The 13,578-nt window shown below is 36.6% G+C and overlaps 1 protein-coding gene across 3 annotated transcripts in view; it reads left to right on the forward strand.

Moving 5' to 3' along the window:
• The window catches only part of LOC134844272 (meiosis-specific nuclear structural protein 1-like), a 310,596-nt gene that overhangs the window by 295,614 nt on the left and 1,404 nt on the right, over positions 1 to 13,578 (forward strand). For 2 of the 3 annotated variants that reach the window (XM_063860868.1, XM_063860869.1), the window contains exons 2-6: positions 10,915 to 11,048; positions 11,692 to 11,855; positions 12,149 to 12,355; positions 12,564 to 12,714; positions 13,061 to 13,194. In XM_063860868.1, coding sequence (XP_063716938.1) covers positions 10,986 to 11,048; positions 11,692 to 11,855; positions 12,149 to 12,355; positions 12,564 to 12,714; positions 13,061 to 13,194 — 719 coding nt within the window. In that variant the 5' untranslated portion in view covers positions 10,915 to 10,985. Of the gene's footprint in view, positions 1 to 3,950; positions 4,227 to 4,434; positions 5,371 to 9,211; positions 10,477 to 10,914; positions 11,049 to 11,691; positions 11,856 to 12,148; positions 12,356 to 12,563; positions 12,715 to 13,060; positions 13,195 to 13,578 lie in introns of those variants that run through there. The other variant, XM_063860866.1, reaches the window with a different exon arrangement.

The following is a 13,578-nucleotide window of genomic DNA, read 5'->3' on the forward strand; positions in this document are numbered from 1 at the left end:
GGTTTGAATTTCAAAAAAGGCTCTCTGTTTAATCATGTAGTTAGCAGTGTTTCATGATTTGATAAATGCGTATCATGATTTGAAAAACCCATTTTATAAATGCGTTTGAACATCAATTTTTCAAACTACGTAGCTGGAATGCATGAATTCTTAAGATATGACTTGCCGATCTTTTAGTTTTTGTTCCGGCTATTGAAAATTGTTATTGTTCCGGTCATTGGAATAGGTCGAGTGTTTTATCATATCGAAGCCCTTTCAGTCGTAATTTAAATGACATTAAGAATATGAGCAAATTTTCAGTGTCGAGAAAAAACTTTTTTGAAGTTTTTGATTTTCGGTCTAATATCGAGCGAATAAGCTGAGCGAGCAGGCTTAATTTATTTTTCAACCAAGTTAATATACAAAAATAAGTATTGTGATAGGTGGAGTGATTTATCATTTTCGTTATAAAGAAATTTTATTTTTTTTATATTTAGACTAAGGATATAAAACTTCATTTTTCTATAAAGAAAACTAGCTTTGGATAATTCATTTAGCGTTTTTTTTTGGCAAAAAAGGTTTTCTAAAAGAATTTAAAATGATCGTGCAAAAAATTTTAAAAAAATATTTTAATTTGTTTTTTATTCTTTTTTTTGTTTAGTTTGTTATTCTTTTTTCAAAACATATGTTGTCAATCATGCCTAATTTTTAATTTTTTTTACCGCGATCGTATAGTTTTTCTATAACACCACCCTCGAAATTATCCTAATTATCCAAAGCAAGTTTTCTATAAAGAAAACTAGCTGTGGATAATTCATTTAGCGTTTTGTTTGGCAAAAAAGGTTTTCTAAAAGAATTTAAAATGATCGTGCAAAAAATTTTAAAAATGTTTTAATTTGTTTGTTATTTTTTTTTGTTTAGTTTGTTATTCTTTTTTCAAAACATATGTTGTCAATCATGCCTAATTTTTTTTTCCGCGATCGTATAGTTTTTCAATAACACCACCCTCGAAATTATTCTAATTATCCAAAGCAGGTTTTCTATAAAGAAAACTAACTTTGAATAATTCATTTAGCGTTTTTTTTTTGGCAAAAATTGTTTTCTAAAAGAATTTAAAATGATCGTACAAAAAATTTTTTAAAAATTTTAATTTGTTTGTTATTCTTTTTTTTTGTTTAGTTTGTTATTCTTTATTCAAGACATATATTGTCAATCATGCCTAATTTTTTATTTTTTTCCGCGATCGTATAGTTTTCAATAACACCACCCTCGAAGTTATCCTAATTATCCAAAGCAGGTTTTCTATAAAGAAAACTAGCTTTGGATAATTCATTTAGCGTTTTTTTTTGGCAAAAATTGTTTTCTAAAAGAATTTAAAATGATCGTGCAAAAAATTTTTAAAATATTTTAATTTGTTTGTTATTCTTTTTTTGTTTTGTTTGTTATTCTTTTTTCAAGACATATGTTGTCAATCATGCCTAATTTTTTATTTTTTTTTCCGCGATCGTATAGTTTTTCAATAACACCACCCTCGAAGTTATCCTAATTATCCAAAGCAGGTTTTCTATAAAGAAAACTAGCTTTGGATAATTCATTTAGCGTTTTTTTTGGCAAAAATTGTTTTCTAAAAGAATTTAAAATGATCGTGCAAAAAATTTTTAAAATTTTCTAATTTGTTTGTTTTCTTTTTTTTTTGTTTAGTTTGTTATTCTTTTTTCAAGACATATGTTGTCAATCATGCCTAATTTTTTAATTTTTTTTTCCGCGATCGTATAGTTTTTCAATAACACCACCCTCGAAGTTATCCTAATTATCCAAAGCAGGTTTTCTATAAAGAAAACTACCTTTGGATAATTCATTTTGCGTTTTTTTTTTGGCAAAAAAACGTTTTCTAAAAGAATTTAAAATGATCGTGCAAAAAATTTTAAAAATATTTTAATTTGTTTGTTATTCTTTTTTTTGTTTTGTTTGTTATTCTTTTTTCAAAACATATTTTGTCAATCATGCCTAATTTTTTATTTTTTTCCGCGATCGTATATTTTTTCAATAACACCACCCTCGAAAAGTTGAAGAAAACTAAAAAAACGTTTCTAGTTTTTTTATGAATTGGATAATTCATTTAGCGTTGTTTTTTTGGCAAAAAAGTTTTCTAAAAGAGTTTAAAATGATCCTGCAAAAAATTTAAAAATATTTTAGTCTGTTTGTTATTCTTTTTTTTTGTTTAGTTTCTTATTCTTTTTTCAAGACATATGTTGTCGGTTATTCTTTTCTTGTTTGTTATTCAAGACATATGTTGTTTTTAGTTTGTTATTCTTTTTTCAAGACATATTGTCAATCATGCCTAATTTTTCGTTTTTTTCCACCATCGTATAGTTTTTCAATAACACCACCCTCGAAAAGTTGAAGAAAATTAAGAAAAAAAACGTTTCTAATTTTTTTTATGAATTGTGTCGGAACATTGTGTGCACAGCAACCGGCTATCCCTAATATAGAAGACTGAGCCAGTTGTTAAGCGCCATTTTTTGGAATAAAAGTTTGAAAATTCTTAACAATTCTTCCAAAAAATTTGAGAAATTGAAAGCTCCGCTTCGCCTCCGTACTAAAATTGTCTAAATGCAAGATATCGCAATGCCAGGTGTGAACAAAGATTATAGCGATTTTTAAAAATCCATGTTTTATCTAGGGTGTTCTTTATATTAACTTGTTTTTAACTGTCTATGAATGAAGTGAAGACATTTTTTTACCTAAGAGTTTTTCAGGAAAAAGTTTCACAAATTGAATTTTCCTGATATGTTTTTAAAGCCTATATCAAACTCATTAGCCTAATTGAATGCAAGTTTCATACTTCTATAACGAAAGTGCAAATGGCACGAAAAAATTTTGTCTCCTTAGTTCGGTTCGAACTAATGTTTGGTTAGTTTGAAGTTTTTAATGAAAACAGTTTTTGAACGCATTACAAACGCCGGCAATTTGTATGCTTGCAACGAGAAGGCCGATTAAATTTTGTAATTGAGAAAAATGTCCTTGCAGCGAGAAAAGTGCCATTGCAGCAATTGCTTTGCTTGGAAAATTTAAGTTATTTTTGCTTGCAGAAAAAGTGTACACTTGAGAGATCTTTACTACAACAATTATAAATCAGATTTTTTTTTGTACCATTAGAACAATCTTGCGTCTTTTTGTTTTAACAAGTGGCACGTAGTGCCATAATTTTTTGATATATTTTTTTTTGTTTACGGGGTATCTTTTTTATTTTCTAATTTGATTTTGATAGAATAATAGGTAATATACTTGAATACGTTTCCTGTGCGTGGTCTTTACCAGAGAATTTACCCAAATTAGTTATCGTGTTAGTGGAATGATTTATCACATTGAAGCGCTTTTAGTTTTGATTTGAACGATATTGAAGAGATTTCAAAAAGTTGTCACAATGTCGCGAAAAACCGGTTGAAATTACTGAGCTTTAGTATAATTTTGAGCGTATTAAGCGAGCGAGCAGGCTTATTGTAGAAGGATAAGCCTCGAAACTTTAATTTAAGCATGGAATTTTTAGTATTACTCCAAAAGTAGTTATTGAAGTTTTTTGGCGCAATTCTGAGAATAAAAAGCAAAAAATGAAAGAATTTTGAATAATTTTTTGATTTTTTTGTTTTTGTTAGGGTTGTTTTTTCTTGTATCATGGTTGCGTTAAAATTTGATTTTGACCTCAAACGAGAGCTTGCTGTAGTTCAGATTCGCCATGGATAATTTGACCTGTTTGAGCCATCGTGCGAGGTCGCTTAGCTTTGTTTGAGCTTTTCTTTTTTTTTGCAAAAGTGACGATGATCGGAAAAATCTGGGCTACTTGCACAGGAAACAGTTTTACCGGTCGCTGAGATGAATAAAGGCTTAATTGTTTGCTCAGGTTGAATAAGTTGCACTAGATGATGGTCTCAGCGGATTACATTTTTGACTGATGTTGAGTTATTGTTTAGAACTCGCATTCGCTGGGCATGGCAACTTTGTCTCCTCAATTTGCCTCATAGCTCCACATGCACACTGTGAAGAGACTCTTGTAGCTACTGGCTGCCAGGACGCCTCGATTAGACTGTTTTCTCTCTCCCAGAAACAGCCGGTGAACCAGTTGTTAGGCCACACAGGCAATGTCAGCGCACTGAGGTCAGGAGGAAGCAGAGGAATGATTGTGAGTGGCAGCTGGGACTCGTCTGTGAAGCAGTGGCTACAGGGAAACTGTGTGCAAACCATGAATGGTAAATTTTCTCGCGCTTCAAATCTGAAAAATATACATTTATATGGGATACCAAGGCAGAATAAGTTGACGAATTGCTTGACTTCCTCCTGCTAATATATCAGGAGTTTGACTTGCTTTTTTGTTCAACTTGCTGGTTTGAATTTTAAATCGCTCATTCACAATCTTAATTCAAAGATATTTGGAAAATTTTTTTGTGTGATTCACAGGTCACGAAGCAGCAGTTTGGGATGTGGAGCTCGCGAAAGAGTCCGAAACTATTCTCTCGGCCAGTGCGGACAAAACTATCAAAGCTTGGAGCTCTGGAAAATGTGTGCAGACTTTCGTGGGACATACAGACTGTGTCCGAGGTCTTGCTGTGATTTCGAAACAAGAGTTCGTATCATGTGCCAACGATGCCACTGTCAGAAAATGGTCCATAGTCACTGGAGATTGTCTGCAAGTGTTGTATGGACATACAAACTTCATTTATTCAATTAAATATTTCAACGGACTTCTTTTTACCGCCAGCGAGGACAAGTCTGTTAAAATTTGGGACCTCAACGATCCCAAAGCTAATGATCCTGTGCAATCGCTAGTGCTGCCGGCACAATCTAATTGGTGCTTGTCAGTTTTGCCGAATGGAGATTTCGCAGTAGGCTGTAGTGACTCATCAATAAGAGTGTTTTCAAATGATCCGACTCGAGTTGCACATGAAGATGAATTGAAAGCTTTCTCGGACGAAGTTGCGACTTCTTCGATTCCGAGTAAAACAACAATAGGTGATCTGAAAATCGAAGAGTTGCCCGGACCCGAAGCGCTTTTGCAGCCGGGAAGACGTGAAGGTCAAACTATTATGGTCAAAGAAGGTGTGGATTTGGCGTTTTGCTACCAGTGGTCAAGTGCGAAAAATGAGTGGGAGAAAGTAGGGCAAGTTCTTGGCGGTTCCGGTGGAACGCAAGTGTCATCTGGTAAACAGCTACACCAAGGGAAAGAGTACGACTACGTATTCTCCGTGAAATTAGACGAAGATAAAGATGCTCTGAAGTTGCCATACAATGTCACCCAAGATCCCTGGCACGTAGCCAGGCAGTTTATTTTGGACAATGAATTGGATCCTCAATTTTTGGACCAGGTTGCAAATTTCATCATCAATAACACAAAAGGCTAGTTTTAAATCATTATGGTGGGGAAAAGGTGGAACTGTTAACCGAAATATATGTGGAAATATTGTCTGAGTGTTTACATTTTATTGGGTTTAATTTTCAAGTGTCAATGAGCACAGTGATTACACTTATATAGCTCGTGACGAGGGCAAGTTACGCTCTGCAATTGCGAAAGCGTAGATGCCGCGAAAAAAAACGAACTTCAAAAGTGGATTTTAGTAAACTAAGAAGTGGTACGGTTTTATTTCAAACATCAGTTTCCTATTATTTAGTTGCGTTTCTAGAATCGGATTTCAGTTTTCATTTTTTCTTTTGTCTATTTTCTTTAACTTGACTTCAGTTGTCTTCAAATTGCTGTGTTCATGCACTGGGCATAGTCATTGCATGTCGCGCTTGAAAGTCACAGTAAACTAGTCGATATGTAGCACTGTCCAAATCTGGCTAACAGCCGACCTTATTTTGCAATCGCAGAGTTCAATACAAAATTTCGGGGTTCCTAAACCAAGTCTTAAAATCATAGTAGAGCTAAGGTGGCTAGGGCGTTGTAAAATCCTGGTAAAGCTAAGGTCACTTATGCTGTCTTCTTCTATTGTGGGAGCCAAGGAGGCCCTATAAGGTCTTCTTGCCAGCTCTACGGCACCCTTTGGGTCAGAGGTGAGGATGTTTAGCCCCGCGTTGGTCGTTCCGAAAACGTCTTGTCGTGCTGCTATGGTCCCTGCACATTCAACTATCCAGTGTTCTACTGTTTGAGGACTTTCTCGGCATAGCGGGCAGGTTGGGTCCGTCGTACGATCCATGAGTGTCCTGCTGCTGCTGCTGCTGTCGTCGTCGAAGAGTTGATTCATATTGTAGGTCGTTGTCTTGTTTGCTGGTTGGTTTGTCAATCGGTCGCTGTTCAATTAATCCTTGTTGTAGTAAGTGTTGCAGTCCTTTCTAATGTGGTTGTAATCTAGTCGAAGAAAAGATCACTACTTAAATTGACACTTTTTGATTGGTGCTCTCCCGGCAAAGATTGATGAAGGTCAATTCTTGTTCTCTGTTGCAGAGGTGAATAGCAGAGATAAATCTGTGGGTCATGTCGCATATGATACTGGAAAGCAACTGATGAGAAGGTCAGAGTTATTCTATTTTTTAAAGCGTTCGATCTCGACTGATAGATTAATGGTCGTTCAAGTGTCGACAATTTTTCTTTGTTTCGTTGATTCGGCTGAGTCCATAATCTTCTATTCGACTGTTGCGGCTGGAGTGCTATTCATAAGGGTAGTTTAAAAGTCGGCGCTGTCGAGTGAAGCAAAAAAAAGTGGGCAAAAAGGGCAAGTCGTTTTGCGGAAGTTATCATAATACCACGTCGAATTCGTACGTTGTATTGTCTAACTTGATCCGTCATATGATGGCGAGACTCAATGCGTCCCAAGAGACCCAATGCGTCCAAGATGCCACTTGCTTGATGGGCGGTGTCATGTTCTTGACAACTCAAGTTATCGTAGCTCCATTTTGTGTGCTTCCAAGAAGATTTGACTTGTGATTGTTTCGGGAAATGTGATGTCGCGAAGATGATCGCAAGCTTGCGAAGAAGTGATATCCTGAAGATGTCGATGAATAATTCTTCTGTAGATTGGCTGTCTTCTAGTTGTTGGTAATCGGCTGTTGATTGGAAAATGCAGCTGTCGTTGCTATCGTTGTCTAGGAGGGCATAAGTGCTGTTATAGTTTATTCCATGTCTCAGCGTAACTGGCTCGTGGAGTAGGAAAGAGTTCGTAAATCGCTGCTGCTGTTGTTTAATGGAGTTATGCATCTGTGGTGAAAGCTTTAATTATGGAGAAGTTGTCTTCTGAGATGCGAGCCGCTGGTAATCGATTTTTCCTCATGGAGGCTGCTGTGATGTCGGTTGCATGTTCGTTTGAAGGGGCAGTCTCCTAACATATGTTACCCAAGAAATTGAGGCAAAGGCTCTTCGATGGGATGGTTTTTCGTTTTGATTCAGTTGACTGCTGCTTGAACTGGAGAGCGGTGGTCCTGGTTCGAGAATAAGTAATTATTGTGGCTTTTCTGTTGAAATCCTTTGTTTTTGGCTGGAGGTCGGTTATTGTTCCGACGTGGTTGATTTTCATTGTTTTTTCGTTTAGGTTCAATCGAGTTACGATGATAACGTGACTTGTTGCTGGCGTATTAATTGACTTGCTTTTCCTATGGTCAATGTCTAGAGGTGTCAATTTTTCGGCTTCAGAAATCATTTGATTGTGGACTGTAGCCTGGAAGAGCCTAAACCACTGGCTCCATTTTGGTTATTATCGTATTTTCCGTTTTGACCTTTGGTAACCGACTGACAGTCGTTGCTGATTCAGGCTATTGAAATTGATGATCTGTTGGTGAAGCATTTTTGGTTGATATGCGTATTGCGTCATCAATGTTGCTTGGATTAGAAACTGTTCTGTGGATTGATTGTTGTCTTTTGAAAAGAAGTTCCATCTGCTGGATGATGTTTCTGTGCAAAGTTGATGGCTGTTGTTGATGTAGAGGTTGCTACTAGCGCAATAGTTGACGCTGGAATGAAAAATGTTGTCATGAAAGCTGCGGTTGGTGCGGAAGATAATTGCTACAGATTACAGATGAGGGCGCTCTATTTGCTCAAGTAATCGTCGGCGCGGCTAGGCATTTAGCTGTCAAAACTTGTTCAGTTGATCTTCAATGCATGTGAAGGCGGCAATGATGTTGCCGCTCGTTGCATCTTCCTTGGGATGGGCAAGCAGATACATTGTCATCCGCTTCAATTGCTGCAGTAAGGCTGTCGCGTCTGCTCTAATTCATTGATGTTAATGTCCGTTTCGTCGTCCTTTTTTGCTTTTTCATTTCGCTGAATGGCTTTTTTTCAGGCGTTTCAGAGAGAAATCGCGTTGACCAGGGCTTGCTTTTCTTGTGATTTCGGTTGGTAAGTTGGCTTGGTGTCTTCTTTTGAGGCTATACCCTAAACCTTAAACCCAGAGAGCGAGAAGAGAAGGTAAATAAGTAGATTTTATTTGAATTCAAAGATATTTAAAACAAAAAATCGTAGAGATAATTATGTGTACAAGTTTTTCCGATACCTCATATGGATGCAGAATAAAATAACCTCCACATTAGAGTAGTAAAAAAGTTTGTACAGAGGAAAAAATTTCAAGTTTTAACCAAGCACCAAGAGAACCCGAGCCTTTTTGTTACTTGCGATTGCTAAAATTTACTTCCTGGGAGGGGAGGAATGTTGTAAACCGTAGAGCAAAGGGGTCTTTTACGTAATGGGATCGTTCCCTTAGTCGTCTTGTAAACTAAGAAGTGTGGTACGCTAACATCTCAAGCATCAATTTTTTGTTATTTAGTTGCGTTTCTAGAATCGTATTTCAGTTTTTAAGTTTTTCTTTCTAAAAGTCATTTTGTTTATTTTCAATAGATTGACTTCAGTTGTCTTCACATTGCTGTGTTCATGCAATGGGCATAGTCCTTGCATGACGGGCATTGAAAGTCGGAGTAAATTAGTCGGTTTGTAGCACTTTCAAATCGGGCTAACAATTTCAACTTCAAATTCCACAGCGGAATAGCAAATTTATCTTTTGATCCAATTTTTTCAACTTGGGTTAATTTTATCAAAAAATTATCAATCATAAATTGTTCTTGAAATTATTCAGACTATATTTTTTCTTTGAATTTTGGAATTTTTTTTTTCTAATATTTTCGTTCTAATGGGTACTTCCAATTGACTGTTGGCTATGTTTTAACTGGCTGTTGGCTATGTTTCAACTGGCTGTTGGCTATGTTTTAACCGCCTGTTGGCTATGTTTAACCTTTTTTGAAAGTGGAATTTTTTCAGGAGTGCAGTTGGGGAAATCGATGGGAAACGTGGATCCCTTCACTGGCGACCCAGACGCTCAGTTTGCAAATTCAACACCCAATCCTAACATGGCATCTTCCACTTCAATCCCGCCAAATACGCCCTCAAATCAGGACCAGAGTCAGCCTGGGTTCAGACCAGGGTCAAACATGGGAAACTTCGACCCATACACAGGCCACTCGGCCATGGATGAAACGCCCTCCTATTCGACAGACGCAAATCCATACTTTCCGCTGAAAGACTTCCTAGTGCTATTTAAAGCCAACTTTGCAAAAGATGCTGAAAAAATTACAGAATACAACGGAAAAACAGCGTTTAAATTATCTGATGAAAGTTTGCAGATAATAACTTCTGTCAATGCAAATGAAAGTAGTGTGGATCCGGCTATCTCTGATATCATGTCATGCCTTCTAACATGGGAATTGGAATACATTTTCCCACTCTTTGATATTTGTATACATTTTGCCGCGTCTGGAAAATTTTGCAAAATGATTGAGCCTAAAATAAATGCAGTTTTGCAGCGGATACTTGAGCTGCGGAAATCGGCATCGAAGCCTTCACAAACAATGGCGATCCGGTTTTTGGCCAATTTATCTGGAACAAAAAGTGGTCAGAATATGTTGAAAAATTGTCCCGAGCTGTCTCAAATTGTGGAATCGTTTTCGACTAGTACCATTAACCCTGTATGTCTGGGTTTAGCCACATTGATGCTGAATATATCTGTCCTGGCGTATCATGAATCGGCTGAAATGAGTTGCTTATACCTAGTTCCAGCATTTTGTCAGATGTTATCTCGTGAGGTACTGGAAGAAGAAACCTGTTTCAGATGTCTCGTTGCTATAGGAACCATTGGTTACAATTGTGAAGTTCTGAAAGAGGCCTGCAAAGGAAGCAACTTAACTCACTTGGTCGAGAATGTTATGGCAAGTTTGAGCTCATCTCCAAAAGTGAATGATTGCTCCAAGAAGCTCAACAAGTTTCTGCTCACGTGAATAAAATTGTGAAAGTGATGAAGATATAATGATGTTACTAATTTACTAGAACCTGTACATTAACTCGTTTATTTTAATTCAAAGACAAAATTAAGTTAGTGATTTCATCAATCAATAGTAAAACAGAAACGCAAAACTGGTGCTTTTTCACAAGTTAAATCCAGTTTTCTCCAATTGGGTTAGTTTTAACAAAAAGCTTTGATCGTAAAAGATTCTTGAAAATCACAGAGCTTAGAGACATATATCTTTTCTTTGAAAATAATTTTAAAATAATTTTTTTTTAATTTTTCATTGGCTTTTTTTCCAAATTCCTGTTGGTCATATTTTTTTGAAATAGAAGTGAAAAAACAAACAAATTGGACTAAATGTTTGATTACAAAGAGTGTGAAGTAATAGGCCAGTGATAATTTAACAACATCAAAAGTATTCTTTTGTGAAAATTTGGTGCACAATTTGGTTTAACAACATTAAAAACAGCAGGATTTACTGACATTTCCGGAGCACGTGACGTAATTTGAGCTTTCTTTTGCGATAATGTTCTGTTTCTGTAAAAGAATTTCAGCGAATTGAAATTATGCACAGATGTAAAAAAAATTCGCGGATTTAAAATGATTTTCTTAATGAAAATACATATTTTTTGTAAGTGTCAGTTTTTGCAGACGGTGTTTGTAATCGATAATGTTTCTTTTCAGATAGCATTTGCTTGTACCATATTTGTGTTTCTAGGTCGCTCATTTTAGCAGTTTAGAATCAGAATAAAAATGGCTTCTTTGAGGAGAACTCACCAGTCAGAGGCGCAGCGCCTCACACAAGCTAGAGAACAGGTAAAATACCATTTTAGCGCAGTTATTCAGCGTAAATTTTAGGAGTGATTTGAAGAAAAAGACTTACTCACGAGCTCCCAGTTCTTAGTGACGAATAACCTTAGACCCCTTTGGCAGACCACATGATTAATATGATCACCTGTGCACCTGTTGACCCCTCGATTGAAGTGGTGTTTTGGTAGACCCATTCAGTTCTGTGTTTACTTCTGGGTAGAGAAGTTTTGCTTAGCCTCAAAAACAAGTAACGCCCAAAGTTGGTTTCGTTGCATCAACTCATTGACTAGGAGTTGGAGGCAGTGGCAACTTAACATTCGCCTTTCTCATGACTCCCGCTTGATTAAAAAGCTTTACAGCTGATGGAAATATTAATTCATTTTAACTGTTGTTTGATAGCTTTTGTTAAACTGAAAAAATTAAGAATGATTTGAACAATTGGGAAAAATTTTAAATTTAAAATTAGAATCAGTTTTTTTAAGAATGCATCCCCCTAGTTAAAAATTTTTATCTTAGCTGTGATTCAGTTCGAATCCAAATTGGCAGATCCTTTTTCATTAATTGCTGTTGAAGAGACGTTAGACATTTCACCTTTTGTTTACTAAGCACTGAAATGATTTTAACCCGTGTGTTGTGTTTTGTTGGGTAGGAGTACGCGAACAATGAGTTGGAGAAGGAGTTGCGGAAGATGAGGTTGGTGGAGGCACAGGGGGCTCAGGATGACAGAGTGGAGGCCAAGAGACAGATCAGACAGATTGAGGCTCAGAGGCAGGAACAGCTCATGGAACAGGCCATATATGACAAGTTCCACAGGTACTATGCACTAAACAGCCGGTTCAGATCGTGTTATTTAAAAAAGTTCGGGCTAAAATGGTAAAAAGATTCTATTTTGCTATTTTACGGCAGGCGAACGTTTGAAGACAAAATGGCATCTTATGACATTTTTGAAAAGTTTGACCGAACCGTTTTTTGACGGCCTTTAAAGAATGCGGAGTTTTTGATCATTAATTGACGAAAAAGTTGCGTGCGTCGTACAAATGTTCTACAAGATACGGTGTTTTTAATCTTTTCGAAATTTTTTACATGCAGAATAAATCTGTTTTTAGGGAGGCAGAGCGTAAACTGGAGATCCAGCGAGAGGAAGCACTGGCTACAGAACTGGCCAGAGCCAAGTTGGCCCAAATGAGTGAGGAGAAGATGCGACAACAGGTGCGGGAGAGCAGCATAGAGTTGAGGGAGCTGGAGGCGAAGCTGAAGGAGGGTTACGTGGCCAAAGAGAGAGCAGCACAAATTATGGAGAAGGAGGCTATTAGGTGAGAGAAATCGAAATAACTTCCTGTATTACAGTTTTAGTTTCTTTCTTGTAATTATTGAAGGAAAGATTCAGTCTTCATTTATCAGCTTAGCTCTGTTTTTAAGCCTGGGGGCAGGTTATATTTTAATGTCACCACCCTAAATGCACACAAGCTGCTGGCTTGTAATGAAATGCATCTTGTAACACAGTGTGTTTGTTTTTATCAGGTACGATCAGAAGGCAAGGGAGGCTGAGATAGCGATGGAGATGAAGAGGGAGCACGAACTGGCGGAGGAGGAGCAGCGACTGATAGAGATGCAGAAGGCGAAGGAGAAGGAGATCTACCAGACCCAGCTGGAGAGCCAACTAGTCGAACAGGTCAGTGCAATCCTATCCTTCCTTCATCGCCATCACCAGCTTGGCTTTAATTCAATTGCCTAGCTCAATTTATATTTTATATTACACGTTGACTTATTGCTTCACACGTAAAATAATTGAACGAAGTTGTGTCGTGAATAAATAATTGTAGAAAGATTAACAAAATTTTTTGTTAATTAACGATTTTAAAAGATCTTTTAGCTGATGGATCTCTACTTCAGTTTTGTCTGTTTTACATAGGTGATTTCAAAACTTTCATGATTTGTTCCCAAAATTGATATGTGGATCAGTGATATCAACTATTTGTCCTTGGAGACGTGTTACAAATGCGTGTGTTTGTTTGTAGGAAAATAGGAAGCAGGAAGCGTACGAGGAGTTCCTGAAGGACAAGCTGATGATAGACGAGATAGTGAGGAAGATCTACGAGGAGGACCAGAGGGAACAGGAGATCAAGATGGAGACTCAGAAGCAGACGCAAAGGTACGCACAGCTACTCGCTCTCATACTATCAATATGGAATGATTTTTGATATAGGCTTCCCCAATTTTCTTATTAAATGGAGAAGAATTTTTTTCGGGTTTGTCTTATTTGTTTTTCACGCAAAATCAATACCACAAATAATCAGCGGAATATGAAAATTTAACATTTAGGTTTTAGGCTAAAAAATTTTAATTTAAGGAAAACTAGTTTTGGAAGTTTCTCTTAGCGCTTCCTTGGCAATAAAGGTTTTCTAGCAAAATTTTAAAATTATTATGCAATTTTTTTTTCATTTTTAATCGATCATATCTAATTCACCAACTTTTTATGCGTTTGTATAGTTCTTTAATCGCACCATGCTATTTTTGTGTCTATTTGAAGCCGCTC

This window comes from Symsagittifera roscoffensis, chromosome 4 (assembly GCF_963678635.1).
Source record: "Symsagittifera roscoffensis chromosome 4, txSymRosc1.1, whole genome shotgun sequence".
NCBI classification, from domain to species: Eukaryota; Metazoa; Xenacoelomorpha; order Acoela; family Convolutidae; genus Symsagittifera; species Symsagittifera roscoffensis.